General features: G+C 42.0%; 1 protein-coding gene across 1 annotated transcript; it reads right to left on the minus strand.

The window, feature by feature from the left end:
- Window positions 1-4224: 4224 nt before the first annotated feature.
- TTR (transthyretin) lies at window positions 4225-23870 on the minus strand. The gene is given in 5 exon segments (XM_082354417.1): window positions 4225-4489; window positions 5762-5897; window positions 11917-11990; window positions 11992-12048; window positions 13068-23870. Coding segments are annotated over 5 exon segments (444 nt in total). The 5' UTR covers window positions 13137-23870; the 3' UTR covers window positions 4225-4381.
- Between the last annotated feature and the right edge of the window lie 1786 nt (window positions 23871-25656).

The raw sequence follows: 25656 nt of genomic DNA on the forward strand, positions 1-25656 counted from the left end.
CCCCATCCCATGCTGCTTCTCTGTGGGGAGGCCTGGAATAGCAGAACTTCTCTGCCTTTCAGGACAATGAGGCAAAATCCACTCAGTAGGCTTTAGTTGTAGTGTTGAGTAAAGGAACCCTTTTTTCTTTTGGCCCTGGGCCTAGGCAGTGGCAACTTTAAGAGTCTCACGTTATACCAACTGAGCTAGCCAGGCACCCAATGGGACATTTTAAATTGACTGATTTTATGGTAGACATTCTCGGTGACTAAGTTCTTGAAATCCGTCCAAGGATGCAGATCCTGACACTGAATATTTGAACGAGGTTACTCCCAGGAGCTGGTAGTCTTTTAGTGTTTCCCAACAAACTGGTCCATTCCATGGTGCCATTTCTCACACGTCTGTATGAGAGGGAAAAACACCCTGGTAAAACCCAAGGGACTTTTAGGGTTCAGATGAGAGCTATTTGCCTACCTGGATCCACCCTTTCCATTCATTCCTTTGGCAAATATTTACTGAGCACTGACTATGTGCTAGGGACTGTCCTCCACATACTTGGAAATATATTCCAGGGTATTTTCCAAATCACTCTCCTGAGGAAGGCTGTCGAGTCGTGTCCACTCAGCTCAGTGTGAGTCCTCATTTGGGCAGCTGCAGGTCTTACGTGCCAGCCCCAGTGTTCTCTCCCAAGCCCACCGTTGCATTCCTGCCTTATACGCAGTTTCCCAACCTTCAGCCTCCCGGGGAGTGACATTAGTGGCAGTGGCAGTGGGTGGGTGACTGCTGAGCCCCTGGGGAAGCTCCACATCTCAGTGTTTGTTTAAGCAGCTGCAGGTAAGCCCTCTCTCCTTGCTGACTGACAGTGATTCCGGAACAGACCTTCAGCATTTGCACTGATTGCCAAAGATGAATTACCATCTGCCTTGGCTTTAAATTAACTGGGGCAGTTCTAACCCACAGAGAATGGGAAGCTAGAAAAATGGAATTGATTCTGAGCTTATTTCCATTTTGAAAGGCAGGAAGAAGAAGTCATGGGGCTGAAGCAGGGGCGGGAGTGTTGTGTTCTCTGAACTGAGAAGTAAAAGGAAGGAATGGTCATAAGACTGAGGGTTTGGGTGAGAAATAAAAGTTCTTAGAAGTGTCACCTTTGTGAACAAAATACAGGTTAAGGCATCAACACCCTAAATTTCCTTGTTTGGCAGGTGCTATCCAAATGTTTCAGGAGGTATTTTAATATTAGTGAGTTTTCTTTTCTGCCTGTATGTGTACACACAATGCTGACTTCCAAGGTATGAGACTGAAAACTGGCTTGAGGACTTCAAGCTCACCGTGGCTGAAATTGAACTCACCCATCACTGACTACAAATCTGCCCTCTGCCCACATTCCCGAGCTCAGTGACTGGGTGGTCCGTTCAATCTGCTGGCCAGGGCCGATTGCTGCCTAACACTTCATGGACTCCTCTAGTTCTCTCCCCTTTCACAGCAAAGCTGTCACCACTATTTTCTGATTTTTTTGTTCTCAACAGCTCTATAGACATTGAGGAAGAGGGTGGGAAAGCAGCTCCTGGCATTCGGGAACTGGCCTCATGTTTATTACAAGCTAGTTTGGGCCACTGTTTCTCTGTTGGATACGACAGTCTCACAGAACATCAAACAAGGTCGGTCTAAGACCACGACAAAGCAAGAAAAGAAAAGAAATGGCTGAAACCCACAAAATCCCAAACCTCCCTTTTCACTAAAAGGAGTCACTATTTCTGCTTTGCCAGTCACAGCTTTGTGTCTGCTTTGGTCTGCCTTCCCTACAGATGAACTGTTGAGATACTCAGTCATAGAATTGTCCCCAATTTCTGATGGCGTCCAATCTAGAGAGTAGAGTCCCACTTTCTTAGACTCTCCCCCAAGTCACACAAGCAAAGCCCAAACCCTGTGATAGGGTCTGTCTAATACTGTCTTAGTGAGAGTGTTGTGTGTATCTTGCCGGGATGAGTAGTAAGTCCAGCTGGTTCAGCTACACACAGTTCCTGGTGGATTTGGGCCGGAGAGTACTGACACACTGTCCTCTCTCCATTTGTTGAATCTTGTTTTCATCACCAGCCTATAAAGCTACAACAACGACATCATGGCTGTGTTTCCAGGTTCCAGGGTTCTTCCTCTCTGTCTCCTCTTTCTCGCTGCCATGAGATTTCCTTCCCACCCACACCAGCACAATGTGTGAGACTTTCTGTTGATCAAAAACAGGGCATAGAATATGACGTATTGACAACATCAACTCCTAACTATAACGCACTCAGATGGACACTGATATCACTTCTGTGGTATTCTTACCAAAAACAATAATTTCAGTCCAATCCTGAAAAAATGCCAGGTGAGTCCAGACTGAGGGTGGTCCTCCAAAATAACGGATATCAGTACTGTTCAAAAGTGTCAATGTCATGGAAGACAAGTGTTATGAGTTAAATTGTGTCCCCCTCAAAATGTATGTTTAAGTCCTAACCTCCAGTACCTCAGAATGTGATTTTATTTTGAAGTGGGGTCATGGGAGATGTAATTGGTTAAGATGAGGTCACACCTGTCACAAAAAGACAAATACTGTTTGATTCTACTTATATGAGGATCTAAAGTAGTCAAATTCATAGACACAGAAGACAGAATGGTAGTCCCCAGGGGCCATGTGGAGGGGGCAAAGGGGAGTTGTTGTTTAATGGGTATAGAGTTTCAGATTTGCAAGATGAAAAAGTTCTGGAGATCTGTTTCACAATAATGTGAAAATACTTAGCACTACAAACTGAACACTTAAAAATAGTTAAGATGATAAATTTTATGCGTTTTTTTACCACAATAAAATGTATATTTAAAAAATAAAAGATGAGATTATAATCCAGTAAGAAGGCAGCCATATGAAGGCAGAGACACATGGTTCTCTCTCTCAGTTCTGGAGGGTAGAAGCCCCAAATCAAGGTGACATCAGGGCCATCAGCCTCCACTCCAGCCTCATTTCCCGCCACTCCCAACCCTACTGTGACAGAGATGGTTGTTGACCAACACAGATTAGTGCTTTTTTCCAGACTGTAGAGTTGTTCTGGGAAATGACTCTCACCTGGGGACCATATTGCTCAGTGCATCTGAATGGGACCGTGTAACTAGTTCTGGCCCATGAAATGTCAGGGAGAATCATGTGTGACACTTCAGTGCAGAGGCATAATTTCTTCCTCCAGTCTGCTGACTAGGTGTCCCTTGAAGCCACAAAATAAATCAAACTGGGGCCCTGAGTCACCATGTGGAGGAAAGCCACCTTGAGGGTCACCAGAACATGAACTTCTGCATTGGACTTAGCACTCATGAGAAATAAAACTTTGTGTTCAGGCACAGAGATTTGGGGTTGTTTGTTACAGCAGCACAACCTAGTGCACCTCAATACCCTCTACGATCCAATATTCTAATCCCCCATCTGTTCTCTCAATTTATCAAGCTCTTTCCCTTGGCCTGCTCTTGCAATCTCTGCTCTCTTTACTTAGAATACCTCCTCCTTTTCTACCTGATAAATGACTAAGAGTCAAATTTCAAACAAGTGCAATTTATTCTGACTCCCTCTCTGACTTCTCCAGGCTGTTTGCTACTCCCTCTTTCCCACCCTCCCACCAAGGTATGGTGCCTTGGGCCATAGCCCTTGTCAAATCACGTTGACATAGTTATCTTCTTAAAAGAATGTGAGCTCTTTATATGCAAGCACTGGATCTTATTCTTTAGGTTCAAAGTATCTAAAGGAATGCTTGGCGTACAGCAGTCTCTCAGTACATGAATTTCGGGTTAGTCCAAGTGAGTTGGGGGTGCGAGGGTTCTCTGATCACATCCCCTAGTCAGCTGCCTGTGGGCTGTGGTCATTCTGAACCGGATTAGAGGGCTTGAGTCACTGTAAGTCTGTCCCGGTGGAGCTGGGCTACTCTTGAAATCTGCGAAGCACTTAAAGGAAATGCACATAATAAAGAAGAGGACCCTTAGAATTTGCCTTTTGCTATTCACCAAAGGTGAGAGGAAAAGAAAGCTCTCTCATTTTCAGAATGTGTGTTTTTAATAGCTGCGGATGAGGTCGAGTATGTGCTTAGCTTGGAAAACATTGGAAATTTGGATTTCCCCCAGAGTTCAGCCAGAGATGTTCTTTGAGTTCCTTTGCATTTCTGTCAAATTTGGATTCTTTGTTTTATTCGAGAGGACAACAGGGGAATAAAAAAAAGCAAGTTCAAATGGTGAAATGGGAAGTGCTTCAATAGGAGTGTTTTATTGTCTCTGCCCGAGTTTCTAACATAGCCTATAAAGTGAAAGCACTGCTTTAATAAAAATGGAATGCTGTTGGTTACATGAAGTCCTGTCCCTCATCCTTCAAGTCCACCGAAGCAGGTGCCCCTCACTCCTTGGGGCTGCTGATTAGGGCCGTGGTGGAGTAGGTGTAGGGGCTGAGCAGGGCCATGATGATATAGTGGCGGTGGCCAGACTCGTTGGCTGTGAACACCACCTAGGAGGGAACACAGACAGGATTGCTTTTCAGTAGAGCCTCCAAATGTGAGTCACAGACAGAGAGACCACTCCAAGTCCAAAGAAATTATTTTTACTTTCTTATTTTGTTTTCTGGAACAGTGTGAGCAAAAGACAAAACTCCAAATATGCTGGCCAGCTAAGCCGCTGGAGCCTTGCGCAGCCCTTTCAACCAGATTCTTTACTCCCACCTGTATAATCAGGTCTCTCTCTTTTTTTGGCAAATTTATACTAAAGATCAGGGTGGCCCTAACCTGACCGAGGGAAATCACAGAGCTCCTAATTGCTCATGCAATTAGTTGATCTTTAACGCTGACCGACATGTCTGGATTCTATTTGCACGGCAGCCATCTGTTTTACATGACTTAAGGAATTATTACAGACAAGGAAGACGCAAGGAGATTGGGCCCATGGATAACTCTGAGGTTCCCACTACCTCATAAGCAGAGGAATAGAGTGTGAACCAAGGGTTACAAATGTGGCTTTATTTTTATTATTATTATTTTTTTTTTAGCGTGACTTCTCACAGGAAGAAAGCTGAGGCACACCTTGAGGCTAAACCCAGCCTGGGACCTGGTGGTAAATATTACTGCTCCTCCCCTTACTGGCCCCGTGACCTTGACAAGTTATTTAACTTCCCTGTGCCTTACTTTCTTCACCTGTAAAATAAGGGCAATAATAGGAATGGCTCCAATGGGTTGTTTACAAAGATTAAATAGGTTAAATATAGAAAACAGTGGTAGTATATGCTTGAAAAGTGTTATCTATTGTGTTGCTATTATTATTATGAATTTACTGTCTCTGTATGCATTGTCCGAAATCACTTATCCAAACCTCTGGAAGCCAGATGTGTTTTGGAATGAAAAAATTGTCAGATTTTAGAGACGTAAAATGATGCACTTATTTTTTGCTGTATAACACCCTAAGTGGGGTCTGGAGGGTTGCCTAATAATCCAACATATAAATATTTCTTCAGCAGACAAACAATAGGATTCAGTGGAAGGAATGAAGTCTCTAAAGAGCATCTTGTAAGTTCAGGTCATGTTATTAAATGAGTAATCATCAAACAGAGAACAAGTTTGCATTTCAGAGTTTTGTGGATTTCTGATTGTAGAAATGGTAAAGGGAAGCTGTGCTAGTTCAGTACGTTCCTTCCGACTTTTCCAAGGTGTGCAAAGTGCAAACGGTGCATTTCCTGGGATTGAAAACAAACAAAAAATGTAAAACAAAACACAAGCATCCATACACTCACCTCTGCATATTCATGGAAAGGGGAAAAGCCAAGTGACTTCCAGTAGGATTTGGTGTCTAATTCTACTTTGTATATTCCTTCTACAAGTTTTTCATCTGTTGTGAGCCCATGGAGCTCCCCAAAGTCACTGGTTTTCCTAGAAGGTGTAAAAGTCCACGTTAAGTTAGGCATTGAGGGAATAAATGCCATTTTGAGGTGACACCACACACACACACACACACGCACGCACACACACAAGTGCAGTTTGTGTATGTGATTATATATATATATATATATATATATATATATATTTTTTTTTTTTTTTTTCTCAACTAGCTCAGGACAGGGAAAATTCTAGTAACTGTCTAAAATTAACTGACAGGAAATTTGTCAGGAATATTTCAAAACGCTCATTGTAGATTTTTTCTCTTATGAGGTTTCACTTCAAAAAAGTTATTACGCAAAAATACACTACCATGTGTCATAAATACACTGCCATGTGTAAAATAGATAGCTGGTGGGAACCTGCTGTATAGCACAGGGAGCTCAGCTCGGTGCCCTGTGACGACCTAGGTGGGTGGGATGGGGGGTGGGAGGGAGGTCCAAGAGGGAGGGGAAACAAACTGAAGGAGAAAAACCATATGATCATCTCAATAGATGCAGAGAAAGCTTTCGACAAAATTCAACACCCATTTATGATAAAAGCCCTGCAGAAAGTAGGCATAGAGGGAACTTTCCTCAACATAATAAAGGCCATATATGAAAAACCCACAGCCAACATCGTCCTCAATGGTGAAAAACTGAAACCATTTCCACTAAGATCAGGAACAAGACAAGGTTGCCCACTCTCACCACTATTATTTAACATTGTTTTGGAAGTTTTAGCCACAGCAATCAGAGAAGAAAAAAAAAATAAAAGGAATCCAAATCAGAAAGGAAGAAGTAAAGCTGTCACTGTTTGCAGATGACATGATACTATACATAGAGAATCCTAAAGATGCTACCAGAAAACTCCTAGAGCTAATCAATGAATTTGGTTAAGTAGCAGGATACAAAATTAATGCACAGAAATCTCTTGCATTCCTATACACTAATGATGAAAAATCTGAAAGTGAAATTAAGAAAACACTCCCATTTACCATTGCAACAAAAAGAATAAAATATCTAGGAATAAACCTACCTAAGGAGACAAAAGACCTGCATGCAGAAAATTATAAGACACTGATGAAAGAAATTAAAGATGATACAAATAGATGGAGAGATATACCATGTTCTTGGATTGGAAGAATCAACATTGTGAAAATGACTCTACTCCCCAAAGCAATCTACAGATTCAATGCAATCCCTATCAAACTACCACTGGCATTTTTCACAGAACTAGAACAAAAAATTTCACAATTTGTATGGAAACACAAAAGACCCCGAATAGCCAAAGCAATCTTGAGAACGAAAAATGGAGCTGGGGGAATCAGGCTCCCTGACTTCAGACTATACTACAAAGCTACAGTAATCAAGACAGTATAGTACTGGCACAAAAACAGAAACATAGATCAATGGAACAAGATAGAAAGCCCAGAGATAAACCCATGCACATATGGTCACCTTATCTTTGATAAAGGGGGCAAGCATATACAGTGGAGAAAAGACAGCCTCTTCAATAAGTGGCGCTGGGAAAACTGGACAGGTACATGTAAAAGTATGAAATTAGAACACTCCCTAACACCATACACAAAATTAAACCTAAAATGGATTAAAGACCTAAATGTAAGGCCAGACACTATCAAACTCTTAGAGGAAAACATAGGCAGAACACTCTATGACATAAATCACAGCAAGATCCTTTATGGCCCACCTCCTAGAGAAATGCAAATAAAAACAAAAATAAACAAATGGGACCTAATGAAACTTAAAAGCTTTTGCACAGCAAAAGCTTAAACAAGCAAAAGCTTAAACAAGACCAAAAGACAACCCTCAGAATGGGAGAAAATATTTGCAAATGAAGCAGCTGACAAAGGATTAATCTCCAAAATTTACAAGCAGCTCATGCAGCTCAATAAAAAAAAACAAACAACCCAATCCAAAAATGGGCAGAAGACCTAAATAGACATTTCTCCAAAGAAGATATACAGATTGCAAAAAAACACATGAAAGAATGCTCAACATCATTAATCATTAGAGAAATGCACATCAAAACTACAATGAGATATCATCTCGCACCGGTCAGAATGGCCATCATCAAAAAATCCAGAAACAATAAATGCTGAAGAGGGTGTGGAGAAAAGGGAACACTCGTGCACTGTTGGTGGGAATGTAAATTGATACAGCCACTATGAAGAACAGTATGGAGGTTCCTTAAAAAACTAAAAATAGAACTACCATACGTCCCAGCAATCCCACTACTGGGCATATACCCTGAGAAAACCATAATTCAAAAAGAGTCATGTACCAAAATGTTCATTGCAGCTCTATTTACAATAGCCAGGACATGGAAGCAACCTAAGTGTCCATCATTGGATGAATGGATAAAGAAGATGTGGCACATATATACAATGGCATATTACTCAGCCGTAAAAAGAAACGAAATTGAGCTATTTGTAGTGAGGTGGATGGACCTAGAGTCTGTCATACAGAGTGAAGTAAGTCAGAAAGAGAAAACAAATACAGTATGCTAACACATATATATGGAATCTAAAGAAAAAAAAAAAAGTCATGAAGAACCTAGTGGCAAAATGGGAATAAAGACACAGACCTACTAGAGAATGGACTTGAGGATATGGGGAGGGGGAAGGGTAAGCTGTGACAAAGTGAGAGAGTGGCATGGACATATATACACTGCCAAACGTAAAACAGATAGCTAGTGGGAAGCAACCTCATAGCACAGGGAGATCAGCTCATTGCTTTGTGACCACCTAGAGGGGTAGGATAGGGAGGGTGGGAGGGAGGGAGGGAGATGCAAGAGGGAAGAGATATGGGAACATATGTATATGTATAACTGATTCACTTTGTTATAAAGCAGAAACTAACACACCATTGTAAAGCAATTATACTCCAATAAAGGTGTTAAAAAAGAAAAAGAGGGAGGGGATATAGGTATACATATAGCTGATTCACTTCATTGTACGGCAGAAACTAACACAACATTGTAAACCAATTTTACTCCAATAAAAAAAAAGAAAAGAAAAAAAAAACCACACTGACGTTTTCTAGAGAGGTACACTTTTAACGTGGGATCCTTCATTGCATTCATTATCACCTATTTACACTCCTGTAAACTGATGCTCCCAGAGTAACCAAACTTTAAAGCATTAATATAAACACGATACCTCTTTTAATTGCAATAGACACATTCTTAAGTCATTCAATCCAACAGGACCCATTACTAATAAAAATAAAACACATTTTTGGCCACTTCCCCATACAGTACAAAGTAAGGAGGAAGTAAACGGTTTCCTCAGCAAGGGGCCTTGTCCCCTCGGTGTTTTGAGGGGGAAATTGTAGATGAAAACCCTGGTTCCAGGCCAATGGCAGGAGATAGAGGAACATCTAGAAACTCAGGGAAGCGTTTGAACTGGGCTAACTTGGGGCTTGTGGGTGAGGCGTGGGAAGGTCAAAGAAGCTCTAACCATCATGGTGGGGGAGGAGGGACAGCCCAGGCCACTCAGGAAGGCAGTTACTGAACCTGTGACCTCCCTGGGGCCCACCTGGCACCCAGGTAGCCTGCAGCAGAGCCAGCCTGACTGACGGGTCCATAGTCCCCAGGAACCACCACGTGCAGATTGAGCTGACTGCCGCTAATTTGGAGGACTTAAATGATGTGCAGTTTCAGGAAAATTTGTTTTTATTAACTTGTTGGATAATTTGATGTGACTGGATTTTGTTCATACGTAGAAAACTGAGAGGAGTTCTTGCTGTCAGTTGAAAAGACTGTTTGACGTTTTATTGCAATGGGTTTCCTTTCCCGAAAGCTAAAAATCTTTTCAACGTACTTCTGTGTCTACATGTTCCAATTTAGGTTTTAGTAAACTAATTACCAGACAGTTACCATTAAAAAAAAAAAAAAAAAAAAAGAGTCATTACGATTCAGGGTTGGTATTTGGGCAAAGGTTCGTAACTACCCTTGGAAGTGGCCATGAGCTTCTCTGACTGAGGTTCCCTTGACCCTGGGGCCTCACTTCTCTCCCCTGTTGTGTGAGGGTATCTACCAGAGGAAGTATCATTTGTACACATAATGGGAACCCCAAAATACAAGGAGAAACCCATATCTGACTTTTTCATTGTTTATATGATTAAGCTCCTTGGTAACTCTTTGCCATCAACAAATACTAGGCAACTCCTTTTTGTTTTTAAACTAGGCAATTTCTGTTTCCATGTAAGCACCTGCTCAATGACTGGTGTTAGAAATCACTCTCCATTAGATAGCAAAAACTAAGACAGGTAAAAATGGAAGTTGTCTTTACTGACTCTGTTCATTACCCTCCCACCTTTCTTCCTTTCCAGGAAGAAAATACTGGATTTCCCTTTTTTGTCTTATCATCAGAAAAAAAATTCCCACAAACATCTGAATGTTGTTGGGTTTTTTCTGCCTTTTTATTTATTTATTTATTTATTTATTTATTTATATTCATCTGAATGTTTTGGGCGTCCGTTCTGTCTCGTGCTTAGAATATTCTCTTAACTTGGCATTTCCACAGTGTTCTTGGCATTTTATAGAAACATAAATGAACTAACAAATAAAAACTCAGTTGAAACCACACTAAAGAAAATGACTTTCCCAATGATGGATGCAGAATCATCATGTGATTCTTGGGATTCAATGAAAACCCACAGAAACTCTCTTCTCAGGAGACAGAAACGCTTAGCAGTATCACTTGGTACTGAGCGTTTCTTTGTTGTTCATTCTTTTAGTTGGTTGGTTTAGATTTTACTAATGTGCATTTTCTTTGAAACTCTTGCTAGTGGAGGTGGAAGAACTCCGTGAAAGTTATAGGGCATCTGGTGAAGGTGAGAAGTCATTTGGGCTCCCAGCAGTGGGGCATGGTGAGGCTGGTCTGTGGCTGTGCTTGCTATCATGTGTCTTTCTCTTCTGTGTCTTTTCTTATGGAGCTCGATAGCCCCCGCCTCACAGAGTAGATGCTCCACCAGGGTTTGCTAGACAACAGCCCTGGACTCTGGAGGATCCAGATACACTACAGAGAGCCACCTCCTCCATGCAGCCCCTCGATTCCATTCCTTTCATTAATAAATCAACACAAATTCGACATCTTTCCTAACATTCCAAGATAAGGAGTGTTATGCAAGGGCATCAAGGAATCTGGAATTCCTGAAATTATATACACATTTTTGTATGTGTGTATATGTGTATTTTTCTGGGCATGGAGTTCATAGTTTTCATCACCCTTTTCATGTGGTTCATGACCCCAGAATGTGGTGATGTGTAGTGGGGAGTAGGAAGCAGCCCGGAATGCTGTTCAGGATCCTGGTCACTTGCAGCTGAGCAAGGCAAGAGGGCATCCTTCTCAGAATCCACTTTCCCTCTGCCCACATTTTCAGTTTACTTGGTGGACTTTTAGTGACTGATGTTGTTAGGGACCCTTTGACCGAAACCGCCCGCCTTGGCCAGGTACGATAACAACTGCTTGCATGAGTTGTCTCACAACAGGAGGTCCCGATAAGGACCACGGCACTGCCTCAGAAAACTAATCGGGAGAACCCGAGAGGGGCCAAAAGGAGGGAGGAGACGCCAGCCCATAGGTCCTGCCGACCTCCCAGAAACCCTCGAGCTAGAATCCATCTTGGCAGAGAGATGTGCCTGCCACCAGAAAGGCCCCTGAGTCAGACCAAATATGGGCACAAGTAAGATGATTGGCCAGAGACAGTCGGAAACTAACCCCATTACCATAAGCCCTGAGACTGCGAGGCACGTGGCAGAGCAGTCCTCCTGGGTTCCCTTACCCTCTTGCTCTCCACCCGGGTGCCCCTTCCCAGTAAAGTCTCTTGCTTTGTCAGCACGTGCCTCTCCTCGGACAATTCATTTCCGAGTGTTAGACAAGAGCCCACTCTCGGGCCCTGGAAGGGGCCCCCCTTCTGGTAACAATGTGAGCCCCTCTCTCTAACAAGTGGCGGGGGAACGGGAAGGTATAACCAAGTCCTCCGTCTGGGTTCCCCGGGCAGCTCACCCCGAGGCAAAGGGCTCCCAGGTCTCGTCAGCAGCCTTTTTGAACACTTTCACGCCCACGTTCACAGCAGGAAATGCCCTGGACGACATCTAGGACTTTGACCATCAGAGGACACTTGGATTCACCAGAGCCCCGGGCAGAGAGGAGACAAGTGACAAGTCAGCAAAGTTGGTCAGAGTGACAGGATGCGTCCTTGGTGGTCTTCGATTTGGAACAAGGCAGAAAGGACACGCGAATCCCATTTCCAGCTACGTACGGAAGTGTTGATGGTTAATGAGCTTCCCTCACTCAGTGTAGCACAGACGTGATTGTCTCCAAAGAAGGAATGGTTTCTGCCTCTGGACATGCTGCGCTCCAGCGGGGGCGCGTATAATGAACTTGAAGGGAGAAAATAGGCCCTCTGAGAACAGTTGCTTCAGTAAGCCTCGTCATTTGAGTAGAATTACTGCAAAGATGTACTGTGCCATAGGACTAAATAGTTTTTCCTGAGAGCATTTTACTCAGTTGTTGCTGTAGTGATTCCCTCTTACTAGTTGCTGTAAAATAATGTCAGATGATTTCATGACCCTTTTTATAGTTTTAGTTAATTCTCCTAGGGGAATTTAAGAATTTTTTTTTTTTTTTTCCTTTTTGGCCATACTGCATAGCTTGCGGGATCTTAATTCCCCAACCAGGGGTCAAACCGGGGACCGCAGCAGTGAAGGGGCCGGGGCCTAACCACTGGACCACCAGGGAATTCTCAGGATTTAAGAGTTAGAGATCTGACTAGAACGTTGTCTGCCAAGCCTTTCAGAGATTAATCACTACATACCTTTTTATTAGCTGAAGGGAAATCAACTTTATCAAATGTCAAGCTTCTGAAAACTCAATAGTAACAGCTTCTGGAATATTGGATCTTTATTTCTACCATTTATCTGAGGAAACTGAGGTACCATTGCAAAGCCATAGAGGAGAGCGCCCAGGATCCAAGCCCCAGTTCAATGAGCTCTGCAGAATTTCATTCTTTTTGAAGTTTGAATCAATGATGTTTAAAAATAGATGCTGGGTGCCCTGGCCCTACTAACAAAAGCTGGTTGGCAAAGCAGGAAGGAGTCACTTCTACGTCATCCACAGGAGACATATGAAAGGACTTCAGAGAGTCGAACACTCACCACAGGGCTAGCCTCAGACACAAGTCCCAGTCCAGCGAGGCAGAGGAGGAACAGATGGGAAGAAGCCATTCTGCCAAGGACCGGTGAGTCTCTGAGAAGGCTGCTCCCAGCTTCGGGCTTTTATACTCACTTCTCCCCAGCCAGCCTCCTGAGCCCTGCCAACCTGTCTCCAAACCTGCTGATTCTGATTACTGACTTAGTCAACAGAGGGAGAATAAGTAACCCACACAAATATGAAACTTGCCTAGACAGATTAGAGCGTCAGAACATTAGCTCCATGAAATATTCTTAACAGGTCATTTGACCAACTAGATCACCAAAACAAAACAATCAAAACAACAAAAATACTCTTCTCCATGCGTGGCTGGATGCAGCAACATTCTTGGAGATTTAATTCCTCCCTACATATTATTTCTATGCACGTTTTCCATTTTCTATACATTTTATCATTCATTTTAAATGATAGATGCAAATTGTAATAACTTATTTCACATGGAATGACATTTGGCTGCACAGGCTTAAATATAGTGCATCAGAAAGCATCGTGGCACTCGAGCTATATCCATGAGTCAACGAGGAAAAACCTTTGGCAGTGCTTACATTTGAAAAACCTATGTTTCAACCAAACTAAGTCATTTGGAAGCTTAACTTAGTCAGCAATTTCTCCATGATTTTTGTGTTCTTCTGAGACAAGGTTCTCAACCCAAGGAATAATGACACATTTCAAACTGGCATCCACGAGCCTGAAATACAAAGAACCAGATATTTTTTATGGCCTCTTCTGCACTGAATGTGCAGAAACAAGGCTACCCAGCTGGCTTTTGTCAGAATCAAAGTTTCTGGAAGGAAGTAGAAATGGCTGTGAGAACTAAAAGCCGTGGTTGACAAAAGATTTTCTTTCTCCTGACCAGTTTACATGTCCAGCAATTATAATCGTTGGATGATTCATTGATCAAGTACCAGCTCTTGTGTGTATGTGTGTGCACATATGTGCACGTGGCTTTGTTATGGGTTAAGACAGGTTTTGTCCTGATAAAGACGTATATGTAGAAGACGCAAAGACGATAGACAAAAATTTTGGAGAATCACATGTCAAGGGTGAGTCCAGTTTGGAGCACAGAGAGTTGGGGGAGCATTCCTTTAGGTGACAGCTTGGAAGAAACTGAACAAGAGGTGGTGAAGGATAAGAGCTTTCAGGGGGTAGTGGAAGGGGCAGGAAGGCATTCCAGAAATATGGAAATGTGCAGGGGAGGAAACTGACCACAGGAAAACAACAAAGGAGCAAATCCAGTTCAGAGCATAGCTAGGAAGGGAATCTCATAACCTTAGAGTCTGACTCTGAAGTAGCACTGGAAAGAGTTTTGAATTTGAAGTTCGATGACCTGAGTCCTAATTCTCTTGCCCGGTTTCCAGGATGACCTTCTGTGAATTATGTAATATCTCAAATACTCAGCTCATGCATTTGTAAAACAGAAATTCCTACTTTTCTACTTCAAAGAACTATTCTAATAACTTTTTACATGAGATAATACAAAAGCTCTTGATAACCTGTAAGCCACTATTCTGGTATAAAGTCTAATTATAATTTAGTTCAACATCTCTGCTAAGGAGAAAATTCTTTCCTTATATCTTTCATATATTGTCATCTAATATTCTCTGGACTGTTTCCCAATGCTCAGAGCTTGGGTGGAGAGTCTTTTTTCTGACTGTGAATTCTAAACATTCTAATGTGCTCTCATGTCCCAAGTCAATCTTCCATCTATGCATCTTTGTGCTACTTTCCGTTAAAACCAAGAAATGTGTCCCAAAGACATCATGACCTGGCAACACTGGACAGCCACCAGCCCATAGACATGTTACGTTTGGCCTGAGGAATCTGTCTTTAAAATTTTTTTTGAAATGGTTGTTAAAATTAAAAATTGAGACACATTGCATAAAAATGTGGATTTCTGGCTTCTCTTGAGAAATCAGAAAGAAATGTAGCATTAGGCCTATTCTCACATGTGATGATAATCTTCGGGCTGTCATTCTCAGACATTACAACGCCCAGGCCTCTCCTTTGACTCTGAGGCTAAGTAACATCTCTAGTGGCACTCTCACGCTTGAGCTTTTTTCTCTCCTGACACATGTCCTGTTTCTCTCATCTATGTTCCTGCCTGGCCTCCTGGAAATTTGAGTTTGAAATTGCTGGTCTCCTGACAGCCATTTGAGTGGTGAGTGACAGCTTATTTTCTATTTGCCAGATAGACATTCCAACTTCTTTGAATGATTCCTTTTCAGACACATTTCCCAGAATCCTTATCACCCAGAACTTCCTCCTCTGATACACTCCCATCGGTGGTCAGTGCTTCTTTTCAAATGTGATGCTCTGAACTGGATACGTGCTCCAGGTAGAATCAGGCCAGTACACAGGACTTTGAGACGGTAACCTTCTTTGGAAGATGTTCTACTGCAAATGATGCATCCTGAATGCATTCGTAACTGTAATAGCTGCGACCACATTCCCCGCATCATAACACTACCCATCATGACTTCTTGGTCGCAATGATCAAAAATCACCATATATTATCCATCATCTCTGCTTTTTTCATTTATGAAGCTTATTTTCAACTTTATTGAGGTATAATTGACAAACGAAATTTTAAGATATTTAAAGTGTACATAGTGGTGATTTGATATATGTATACATTGTGGAAGGATTCCCACCATCTAGTTAATGAACACATCCATTATCTTTATTTGTTTTTTTTAGTGAGAACATTTAAGTTCTACTCTCTTAGCAGATTTCAATTATATAATACAGTGTTATCAACTATAGTCACCATGTTTTACGTTAGGTCTTCAGACCTTATTTATCTTATAGCTGTGAGTTTGTGCTCTTTTACCAAACTCTCCTATTTCTTCCACCCCTCAGCCCCTGGCAACCACTTTTCTATTCTCTGTTTCTATGAGTTCAACTTTTTTAGATTCTACATATGAGTGAGGTCATACAATATTTGTCTTTCTCTGTCTGGCTTATCTCACTTAACATCATTCCCTCAAGGTCCATCCATGTTGTTGTAAATGGCAGGATTCCCTTCTTTCTCATGGCTGAATAATATTCCATTGTGTACATACCACAGCTTCTTTATCCATTCATCCTTAGACAGAGACTGAGGTTGTTTCCATATCTAGGCTGTTGTGAATAATGCTGAACACGGGAGTGAGGTATCTCTTCGAGATCCATGTTTCATGTCCTTTGGATATATAGCCAGAAGTGGGATTGCTGGATTGTATGCTAGGTCTATTTTTAATTTTTTGAGGAAACTCCATACTGTTTTCCATAGTTGCTGTACCAATTTACATTCCGTCAGCAGTACAACAGTGCACAAAGATTCCCTTTTCTTTACGTCCTTGCAAGCATTTATTATCTCTTTTCTTCTTTATGATAGCCATTCTAACAGGTGTGAGGTGATATCTTCCTGCGGTTACCATTTATGAATTTTCACCTAAATACAGGAACCTATATCTATGCCTGATCTATCTCCTCATGTTAGTTACACCCCCACTCCATCCATTTACATCCCCTAATAGTAGATTCTGTTATTCACTGCAGTAGCACACCCTCCAAGCCTCATGCCCTTGGCCGCTTTGACTAGCTTGCCTTCTGAACTATCATTGACCTGGAAATCATTAGTAGAATTTGAATTTGAACAAGATAAGGAGGAAGAGAAAAAGTGGGAGTAGAGGGGGAGCATCCCGAATCTGATTGTGGAATCATCAATAACTTACAGAGATAGAGATGATTTTTAATATAAAAAGAAGAGAAAATTCTGCCAGAGACCTAAAGAGCAAATGTAGATAAATGTGAAGTAAAAGCTAGAGAGCCTCAGGAGAAGAAGCTTATGGTGTTTTAGGTGAGAGAAGAGCAAAGCTGAGGAGAAAGGAAGAAATGAAGAGAGTGGGAATGCATTCTTGGTCAAAGGAATGCTGGTATGGAACAAATGGCAATGACAAATACAAGAAAAGTCCAATGTTTCTTGCCTGACAGGCAATTTGTGATGAAAGAGGGTTATAAGGATAAACATAAACTCCCAAAGATAAGAGGGCCTGCCTTTCTGTGTTTATCAGAGTTTGTGAAAGCTCTTTTAGAAAGATGGTCCACCAAGAGGGATGAATTAAGGTCAAGGGTCACCACATTCCTGGAGCCTTAAGTGGTTGCTGTAGAAACAGTGTTCTGTAGAGCGAATATCAACAGCAGTAGGATCAAGTGCCAGAAAATAAAGGTGCAGTAGTGAAACATTTCTGCTATAAATGTATGTCTTTTCTTAGCCATGTACTGTTTTTCTTCACATTCTGAGCATGGGGCTGAAACCTAGATGTTTAGCTGAGGTAAAAAAGACTAATTTGATGATGCTATTCCTCCTTTTACTACAGAAATATGTGGTAGTTAATGAACAGCTCAGGACTGCTCTCTGTTTTTCTTCTGCCATCTCCCTTCTAATGGACAAGCTTATCTATTAATTTTTTTAAATATCATAGATAAATTCTTTCTTCTTCATTTATTTTCTGAGGGTGCATGTCAACTGCTAGCCAGTGATCTGTTGACCCCGAAATGCCCACTAATATTCTTGTGAGTAAGCTGATTAGCCAGAGTGGAGAGTTGGTTGACCAGGAGTTTGGACTGGGTCTCATGAAGGAAGGGGGTGGGTAGGGGGGGAAGACAGTGTTTTGGGGCCCTGGATCTTTGCAGCCTGAAGAATTCAATTTTGTCAGCTCCCCTTGAGGTGACTAAGCCCTGAGGATTCCATTAATAGTAAGATAATCATAAAAGATTCATTTTAAAACCATAATACCAATTTAATTAATAGTCAGATGGTTGCTGAGTAAACAAGGAATTAGAGCAAAGGGACTTGACTAATTTTTTGAGACTATTTCATCCAGCCTATGGGAGAGCCTAGAAAATTTCCTTACTTCACAACAGACTACACTTTTCTCGTTCTCAGAATGCTTGTTTCTGTCTTATCTAGTGTGTCTTTCCTCCGGGGATGGCTGAATAAATACAGAAAAAGCCTTTTCCTTTGTTTCCCATTCTTTCAATGCCCATGCAGGCAACCATATAAATGGAATCATACAGTATGTAGCCTTTTGATTAGCCTTTTGTAGCCTTCTTTGTGTTAATGTAATTCTTTTGATCTTCATCCATGTTGTTGCATGTTTCATTAATTTTCCTGTTAATTTATGAGTAGTATTCATTTGAATGGATATACCACAATGTGTTTATCCATTCAGCATTTGGTGGATAATTCAGTTGTTTCCAGTTTTTGATGATTATCTCATACTTTTTACATGTAAGAAACAATGTTCTTAAAAAGATGGAGAATGTATCTGAGAACTGTAGGTAGTATATATAGACTGGAATGAATTGCCTGAAGAACTGAGAAACTGTGATGTGAGAAACACATTATAAAATCAGCATGTAATGGAAAAAAGCAGAGACATGCCAAGTCATCTTAATAGGAATTCTTAACCTAGGGTCCACAAACTGTTGGTGTCTGTGAGTAAAATTCGGAAAACCTGTGATATTGGATGGGAAAAAATTACATCTTTATTTATACAAACCCCTGACGGAAATTCAGCATTTCCTTAAATTATAAATGTAGACAACAAACCAAAAGTAGTTATTAGCAGTACCTGTGACTTTGTCACCAAAAGAAATCACAGATATTTTCATATACATCTACTGGGTGGATGTCTTTTAAAATATTTTCTATGCTCATCACTACTTTGAAGTTATGGTAGTTATTAGACCCCGGGCTAGATTTTGTAATTAATAAAGATGCACACATATTATATCACAATTTGAAAAATATTTTAAAGTGTCATTTCAGTGTCACTGAGTTCCTTTGTACTATATTTAATTTTACACACAATGAGGTTAAGAACTCTGAGGAAAGAGATGGAATGGACCCCAGGCCAACATGGCATGGCTGTAATCTAATGGAATCTACTAGTATATACAAAGTGAGAAAATGGGAGTTATCCCTGAGATTGGTTAGCAGTGGAAGGAAGTAAAAAGGAAGTTGTAATATTTGTTGTTTGGCGTGAAGATTTATAGTTTTACGAGCAGGGTTTTCCCTGGTGTAGGGAAGAGTGTCACAAAGACTTCCCACAGAAGTAGAGAAATTATCCATCATTCTGGCCTGTGGGGCTGATAGGTTTTTTTATGGGGTGTCACTACACTGAATTCTTATTTATATTTCAGTGTTTGTGAGCTGGGTCACGAGAGTCCATCTCTGAGATTTCAGATGAAACGGTGGTTCTGAGCCTGCGCAGTTGACTTTGGACATTGGTCAGCCCACGTGAATTGGCGAATTCACCCAGGAAACGCCCCCTAGGGAGATGGCCAGCTGGGGTCCACCAGGAGACACCGATCTTAGCAAAAGCCCCTCTTACAATGTCAACAATAGTAGTCGGGCTGGTGTGGTGTTGCCTAGAAGGAAGGGACGGATACAACAGACAGTGCTAGGCAGGCAGAGACCAGAGGGACAGGGTGTTGAAGATGTAGTGGTAGATGATTCTCCAGTATTTAGAGCCTGAGAAGATTAGACAGGTGCTCCTCAACAGAAAGACAGAAGGCAGTGAACTAAAACAACAGCCGAGTAAACCCAAGGTCTCATTTATGGAAAGAGCAGTCATTTGAATATTTAAAGGCAGAGGCCAGGGAGAAATGCAAGTTTAACACAAGTCAGATGTCCTAGCAGCAGCCATGTTTTCCCAAAACAAGGTCCTTAGTGTCCTGGAAGAGGCCATCCTGGACCACTGGGCCGTGAGAATGTAACAATGGGGGAATTCTTAGGTCGATCTGCTTCATCACTTAAAGATGCAGAAGTATGATTGATTTTTCCAGTTGACTTGACCTCGAGACCTACTACATGAGCAAAAGGGGTTAACCTACAAACCGTCTTGCTCTCCTGCATCTCCACAGGTGCAAACTCCTCTCTCTTCTCTTCCTTTTCAGCTTTTCTGTTCACTCGTGCTCACTGCCACTTAGATCACACCCCTGCCCATTCCTTCCACTGAGTTCCAGAAAACTTCAACCCTCCTGTGCCCAAACTCCCCTTAGCTCGTATCCCAAGTGCTCTGTCTACCTCTTCATCTTAACTGAAATCTGGTCTCTCCAGTGACTGCATTTCCCTTGAGCTTTCTTTAGCGGTACCAAATTTCCCATCTGACCAAGAAACACTGGAGCCCTCATCACTCCCATTGGGGATGTGTTGCCTTCCCTCCCAGCCTGTGTCCCGTGGTCAGTCTTCAGTGTTTCTCTCACCAGGCACCCTAGATACCTCTTCTCCTTAATCTTCTGCCATTTCTCCATCTGAGTGTCCCCTCACCATCTGATTGGAGGACACCTATGGAAGGTGGCAATGTACTAAGCTTGCTTCAGGGAAAAGTGACAGAATTATCTTGATCATGTCCTCAAAAAATTCATTTAATTCTTGTGTAACCCTCATTTCAGCTCTATTATTCTTATATCCATATCCAAATCTTACTGATTCCTTGTTGCCATTTCTAGGTATTTTTAATTTAGTGTTAAACTTTTAACCTTCATTTCTACTATGAGCTATTCCGTGACCCTCCTGCTTTCATCCCCCCATTCAGGAGAGAGTTCATGATTTTTTCTAAATCACCCCCCCCCCATTTTTCACCTTTCTAGGCTAATGTTCCCACTTTGACCTTGATCTTATCAATTTGTCTTCTTCTAAGATTATGCATTACCTACTCTTCTCCCCACCTCTTTCCTTCCTTTATGCCTGAAAACTAACTCATGTCACCCAATGCGATACCTCCCTCCCGTCCTTCCGTTCCTATCACCACTAAAGAGTAGTCACTTCTCCCTTCTTATCACGCGCGGCAGTGATGACAGTCTGGTTTCCCTGCTACTTCCCTCTTACAAGATCGTTTTTACTCCAAAGGTTCTTGTCATTACTAAACCCAGAGGTATCCTAGCAGCCTTTCATCTTGATCCTTTCCTCCACAGCTGCTCTATATCCTCTGAGTAAGAACATCCAACTCCATTTTCTGGCCTGACTCATCTGACCCCTGATCTCCTGCCTCTCTGGGCATCCCAATAAGGCCTCCAACAACATGACTAAATGTGAGCCCCATATCCCCTATCACCTCTCTCCTTCTCCCCTCCCCCATCACTCTTTCTCCAAGTGACATTACTCTGCTCGGTTGGTCAGGGCTAAAACCTCAGGAGTTACTTTTGAATTCTCCCCCTCTTTGGCACCAAACTTCAAAAAGTAATAGCACTTCTATGTCCAAAATATTTCCTCCATTTCTTACTTTCTGTTTCCACAGCTGCCAACTGAATTCAAACCTTCATTGCTCATCACATAGTCTTTGCAAGTATGTCTTAATTGGTCTCCTTCCTGCTAATCTATTTTCTATATAATCTTTTCTATAAGCTACTGCCAAATTAATCTTCTTAATGCATACCTCTGATTACATCACATCTCTCTTCAAAAGCTTTCTCTCACTCCCCATGGCCAGCTAAATAAAGTCGAATGTCCTTTGCCTGACATTCAGAGATGGCCAAGACTCGGTTCTACTCCATCTCCGTTGACAGCAATGGTCCTTCAAACACTAGCTGGACCTTGGACAGATCCTGTGACATGCTACCCCTGGGCCCTCACCCCTTTCTCATCCTGTTAACTGCCCAAAGGAGCAGACAGAGCTGCCCAGAGGCTTCTTAGTGTGTGAAAGGCAACCCGCTAGGGAGGGGTGAGACTTGAGGCAGAGGTTTCAGAGAGGAGGTGGCCTCAGTAACCCAGGGAAGTGATGATGAAGATAATGGTAATGGAGAGAAAAGGCCAGGTGAGCAACAGTGATGGAGGTAGAAATAAGAGATTCTGGTGACATCACAAATGGAAAATGGGTGAGAGGGAAGAGCCAAGGTCTACTCAAGTATTTTAGCTTGGGAGGCTGTTTAGAAGATAGAGTCATTGGCTTATTCAGTTAGAAATATGAAAGAAAGTGAATCTAGCTTTGGACATGTTGAGGTTGAAGGGTTGATATCCAGGCATCCAAGCCCTGATAACGGTTGGAAATGATAGCCTGGGAGATGGAGCTTGGGAGAAATCAGGTTGGAGATGGAGATTCAGGGTCACGAGCCTGTGGGGTGGATCCAGCATTTGGAAGTCACCGAGAGACTTTAACGGTAAGAAGTCTGAGGATAGAACTCTGGGGTAAAGTAACATTTAGTTGATGATAAGAACAAGAGAAGCCTGAAACCTAGATTTTTCCTAGGCAGAAGTTACCTCTCTTCTTTCTGTTACTCCCTCAAACATTTATGCCATTTGTCAGAGCTGTGTATTCACAACTTCTCTTTCCTGGAGCATTAGTGCCTTGAGAACAGAGGCAATGCCTTCTGATTTTTTTGTGTCCTAGTCTTTAGTTATTGCAGGGCCTGATACACAGGAAACACCCCCAAGATGCTGACCAAATAATTCAGTAAACGAAGAAAAAGTCACCTCCAGTTGCAGGTAGGTTTTGCTTTCTCTCTCAGTGAACCAAAACTTGCATTGCTCTTCACACCCAACTTTTGGCATTTCTGATGGCAGATCAACAGTCTAACTGTCATTTTCCTATGTTCTTTTTTCAAAACATGTTTTAAATTGAAGTATACTTGCTGTACAATATTATATGTTACAGCTGTTTAATATGTTACAGGTGAATTCACAATTTTTAAAGGTTAGATTCCATTTATAGTTATTGTAAAATATTGGCTATATTCCCCATATTGTACAATATATCCTTGTAGCCTATTTCATACCTCATAATTTGTACCTCTTAATCCCATTCCCCTGTATTGCCCCTCTCTCCTTCCCTCTCCCCATTGGTAACCACTAGTTTGTTCTCTGTATCTGTGAGTCTGCTTCTTTTTTGTTATATTCACTAATTTGTTGTATTTTTTAGATTCCACATATAAATGATATCATATAGTAATTGTCTTTCTCTGTATGACTTATTTCACTTAGCATAATACCTTCCAAGTCCATCCATGTTGCTGCAAATGGCAAAATTTCATTCCTTTTTAAGGCTGAGTAATATTCCATTGTATGTATGTATGTATCACATCTTCTTCATCTGTTGATGGACACTTAGGTTACTTCTATATCTTGGTGATTGTAAATAATGCTGCTATGAACATTAGGGTGCATTTATCTTTTTGAATTAATGTTTTTGTTTTTTTTTTTCAGATAAATACCCAGGAGTGGAATTGCTGGGTCATATGGTAGTTCTCTTTTCAGTTTTTGGAGAACCCTCCATACTGTTTTCCACAGGGGCTGCACCAACATTGTTCCATGTTCTTGATTACACGTGCCAGATGGAGCCAGACTGAGTCTGAGCTCCAGTGCTCCTCGTTTTAGCCCCTGACCAGTACCTTTGTTTTCCTGCCCAACCACCTGTGCTCACCTGTCGTCTTCACCCTGATTATTTTCCATGGGCCTCTATCTGTCTTCTGCATTTGTCTGAGGATTCATTTCTTCATTCATTGATTCCAGACTCAAATTCAAAACTCCTTTACTATGGTTCAGCAGGATGGGCAGAAGCCTTTTTCCCTGACATTTCATTGCTTCCAAAATGTGCATTCTAGAAGACAATTTCACCTAACTTACTTAGCCCAGAACAGATTTGGAAACTGGAACAAACTGCTTTATTCTGAGTTTTTGAATGAATCTGTTGTGTCTTTGGGGTCCAAGGAGCAATTTCTCCTTCCTTATCACACATCTTAGATCAGTGGTTCTTAAAGTGTTGGCTCCAGACCAACAGTATCTGCATTCCCTAAGAACTTATTAGGAAGTGTAAATTCTAGAGTTCCACCCCAGAAATACTGAATCTGAAACTCTGAGGGAGGGGCCCAACAATCTGTGTTTTAACAAGGCCTCCAGGGGATTCTGATGTGCTCGAAAGTCTGAAAACCATTGTCTTGGAACAACTCACACACAGGAGTGAGGTTGGGCCATGGAGTCCGGAGTCTGGTTTCTTTAACAGCTCCACCACCTCCTAGCTGGGTAACCTTGGTCAAGTTACTTAACCTCCTGGATCCTTAGTTTTATTTTTAATAAGATTCAAATTTGGGGGTCAGTTGGTCACAAATTTGAGTCATAGTATTCTGGGGCTCTGTGAACACCTACAAAGACAATACAAATCCTCAATAGGTTCAGTTAACCAGAGTTCAGGGCTGGCTAGACACATTAAAAGGGCTAGGCTGGCTAGTGACCAGGTACATGGCTACCTTCCCCCAACCTTGCTGAGAAACAGATCCATCTGACCAGGTGTCTATGAAGCAAATAAGAACTTCCTTGCCTCCATACCCAAGTTCTCTGTTGAGAGTGGCTAAGCAAATGATCTATGACATGTGGCTACTATTGAATTAGGGAGTCTTTGACCTGTAAAGAAAGAACTATTTGCAGGTATTAGTAGCTTGGGAGGGCTGATGCATGAACAATGATCAACCCAGATTTCAACAGGCAAAAGGGTTACCCAGATAGTGGTTCAGTGATGCTGTGTGTTATTTACTTATGAATTCAGCGGAGGAGCTTGCTCTCCGTGTTCTCCATTTCAAGAGTTTAAACTCCAAGGTCACTCTGAAAGTGAGTGCTGATTCTTCTAGGGAAGGAAACCATGTCATTTGCTGCCTGTATGGTCAATACCACTCCCTCGGAACACACTCAGTTTCTATTCTTTTAATGCATATTCATGCCAACACTGTAATCCTTCAGTTGGGACAAATGTTCTCCTAAAAGACAAAATACATTTATCCATAGCTTTATTTGAGTCATGTTTAACCCCGCTTAGCCTTCTCCCCACCGCTTAGTTCTGAGAACTGCTCCAAAGTCATCGTGAAGACAAGGGGCTGCTGCTGGCTGATTTGAATAGAGCAGTGATCCTAGTCGCACAGTGGCAGTCAGCTCACAGCGTTCACAGTCTCTTATCCCCATTCTTGGGGGCATTGTGGGGCTCCAGGCAGCTCCCGAGACAGGTGAGCGCCCTGCCCGGCACCATGCCCATCCATCGCCGGAGTCCTTCTCTGACTTGGCCTCCACCTAGAGACCTCAAGGGCTGTAGACATGAAACCTGCACTTAGAACCCCAGACTGGGCACTCACTGTCCTTTAAGAAGGTCACAAGTATGAGTAAGTGGGACACATCTGCTCAGATTTGGTTTTTGAAATCTCTTTGTTATCAGGGCCAGTTGAGGGCATATGGATTTAAAAACCTGGCTGGGGCATGTGTGAAGGAGACAGTTTGAATTTTTGTGCCACCACTTTTTAAAAGCCTTTAAAGCATCTCCCCACTTTCTTATACTGGGGCCATCTCCAAATCTGCCCACACCCACCCTGGCTGTGAGGGCTGCTTGGCAAAGAAATACTATTTTATTTGAGAGGCAACGTAGCATAGTAGACAATGCATGAACTTTGGAGTCAGAAAATCTTGGTTTGAGTCCAACTTTGCTGCGTATTAGGTGATTTACCCGGGTTTTCTTACCCTTGAGGATTAATGTCCTTATCTGCTAAACAGTGATAAGAATAGCATAATCT

The sequence above is a fragment of the Balaenoptera borealis genome (assembly GCF_965194805.1).
Source record: "Balaenoptera borealis genome assembly, chromosome: 14".
NCBI classification, from domain to species: domain Eukaryota; kingdom Metazoa; phylum Chordata; class Mammalia; order Artiodactyla; family Balaenopteridae; genus Balaenoptera; species Balaenoptera borealis.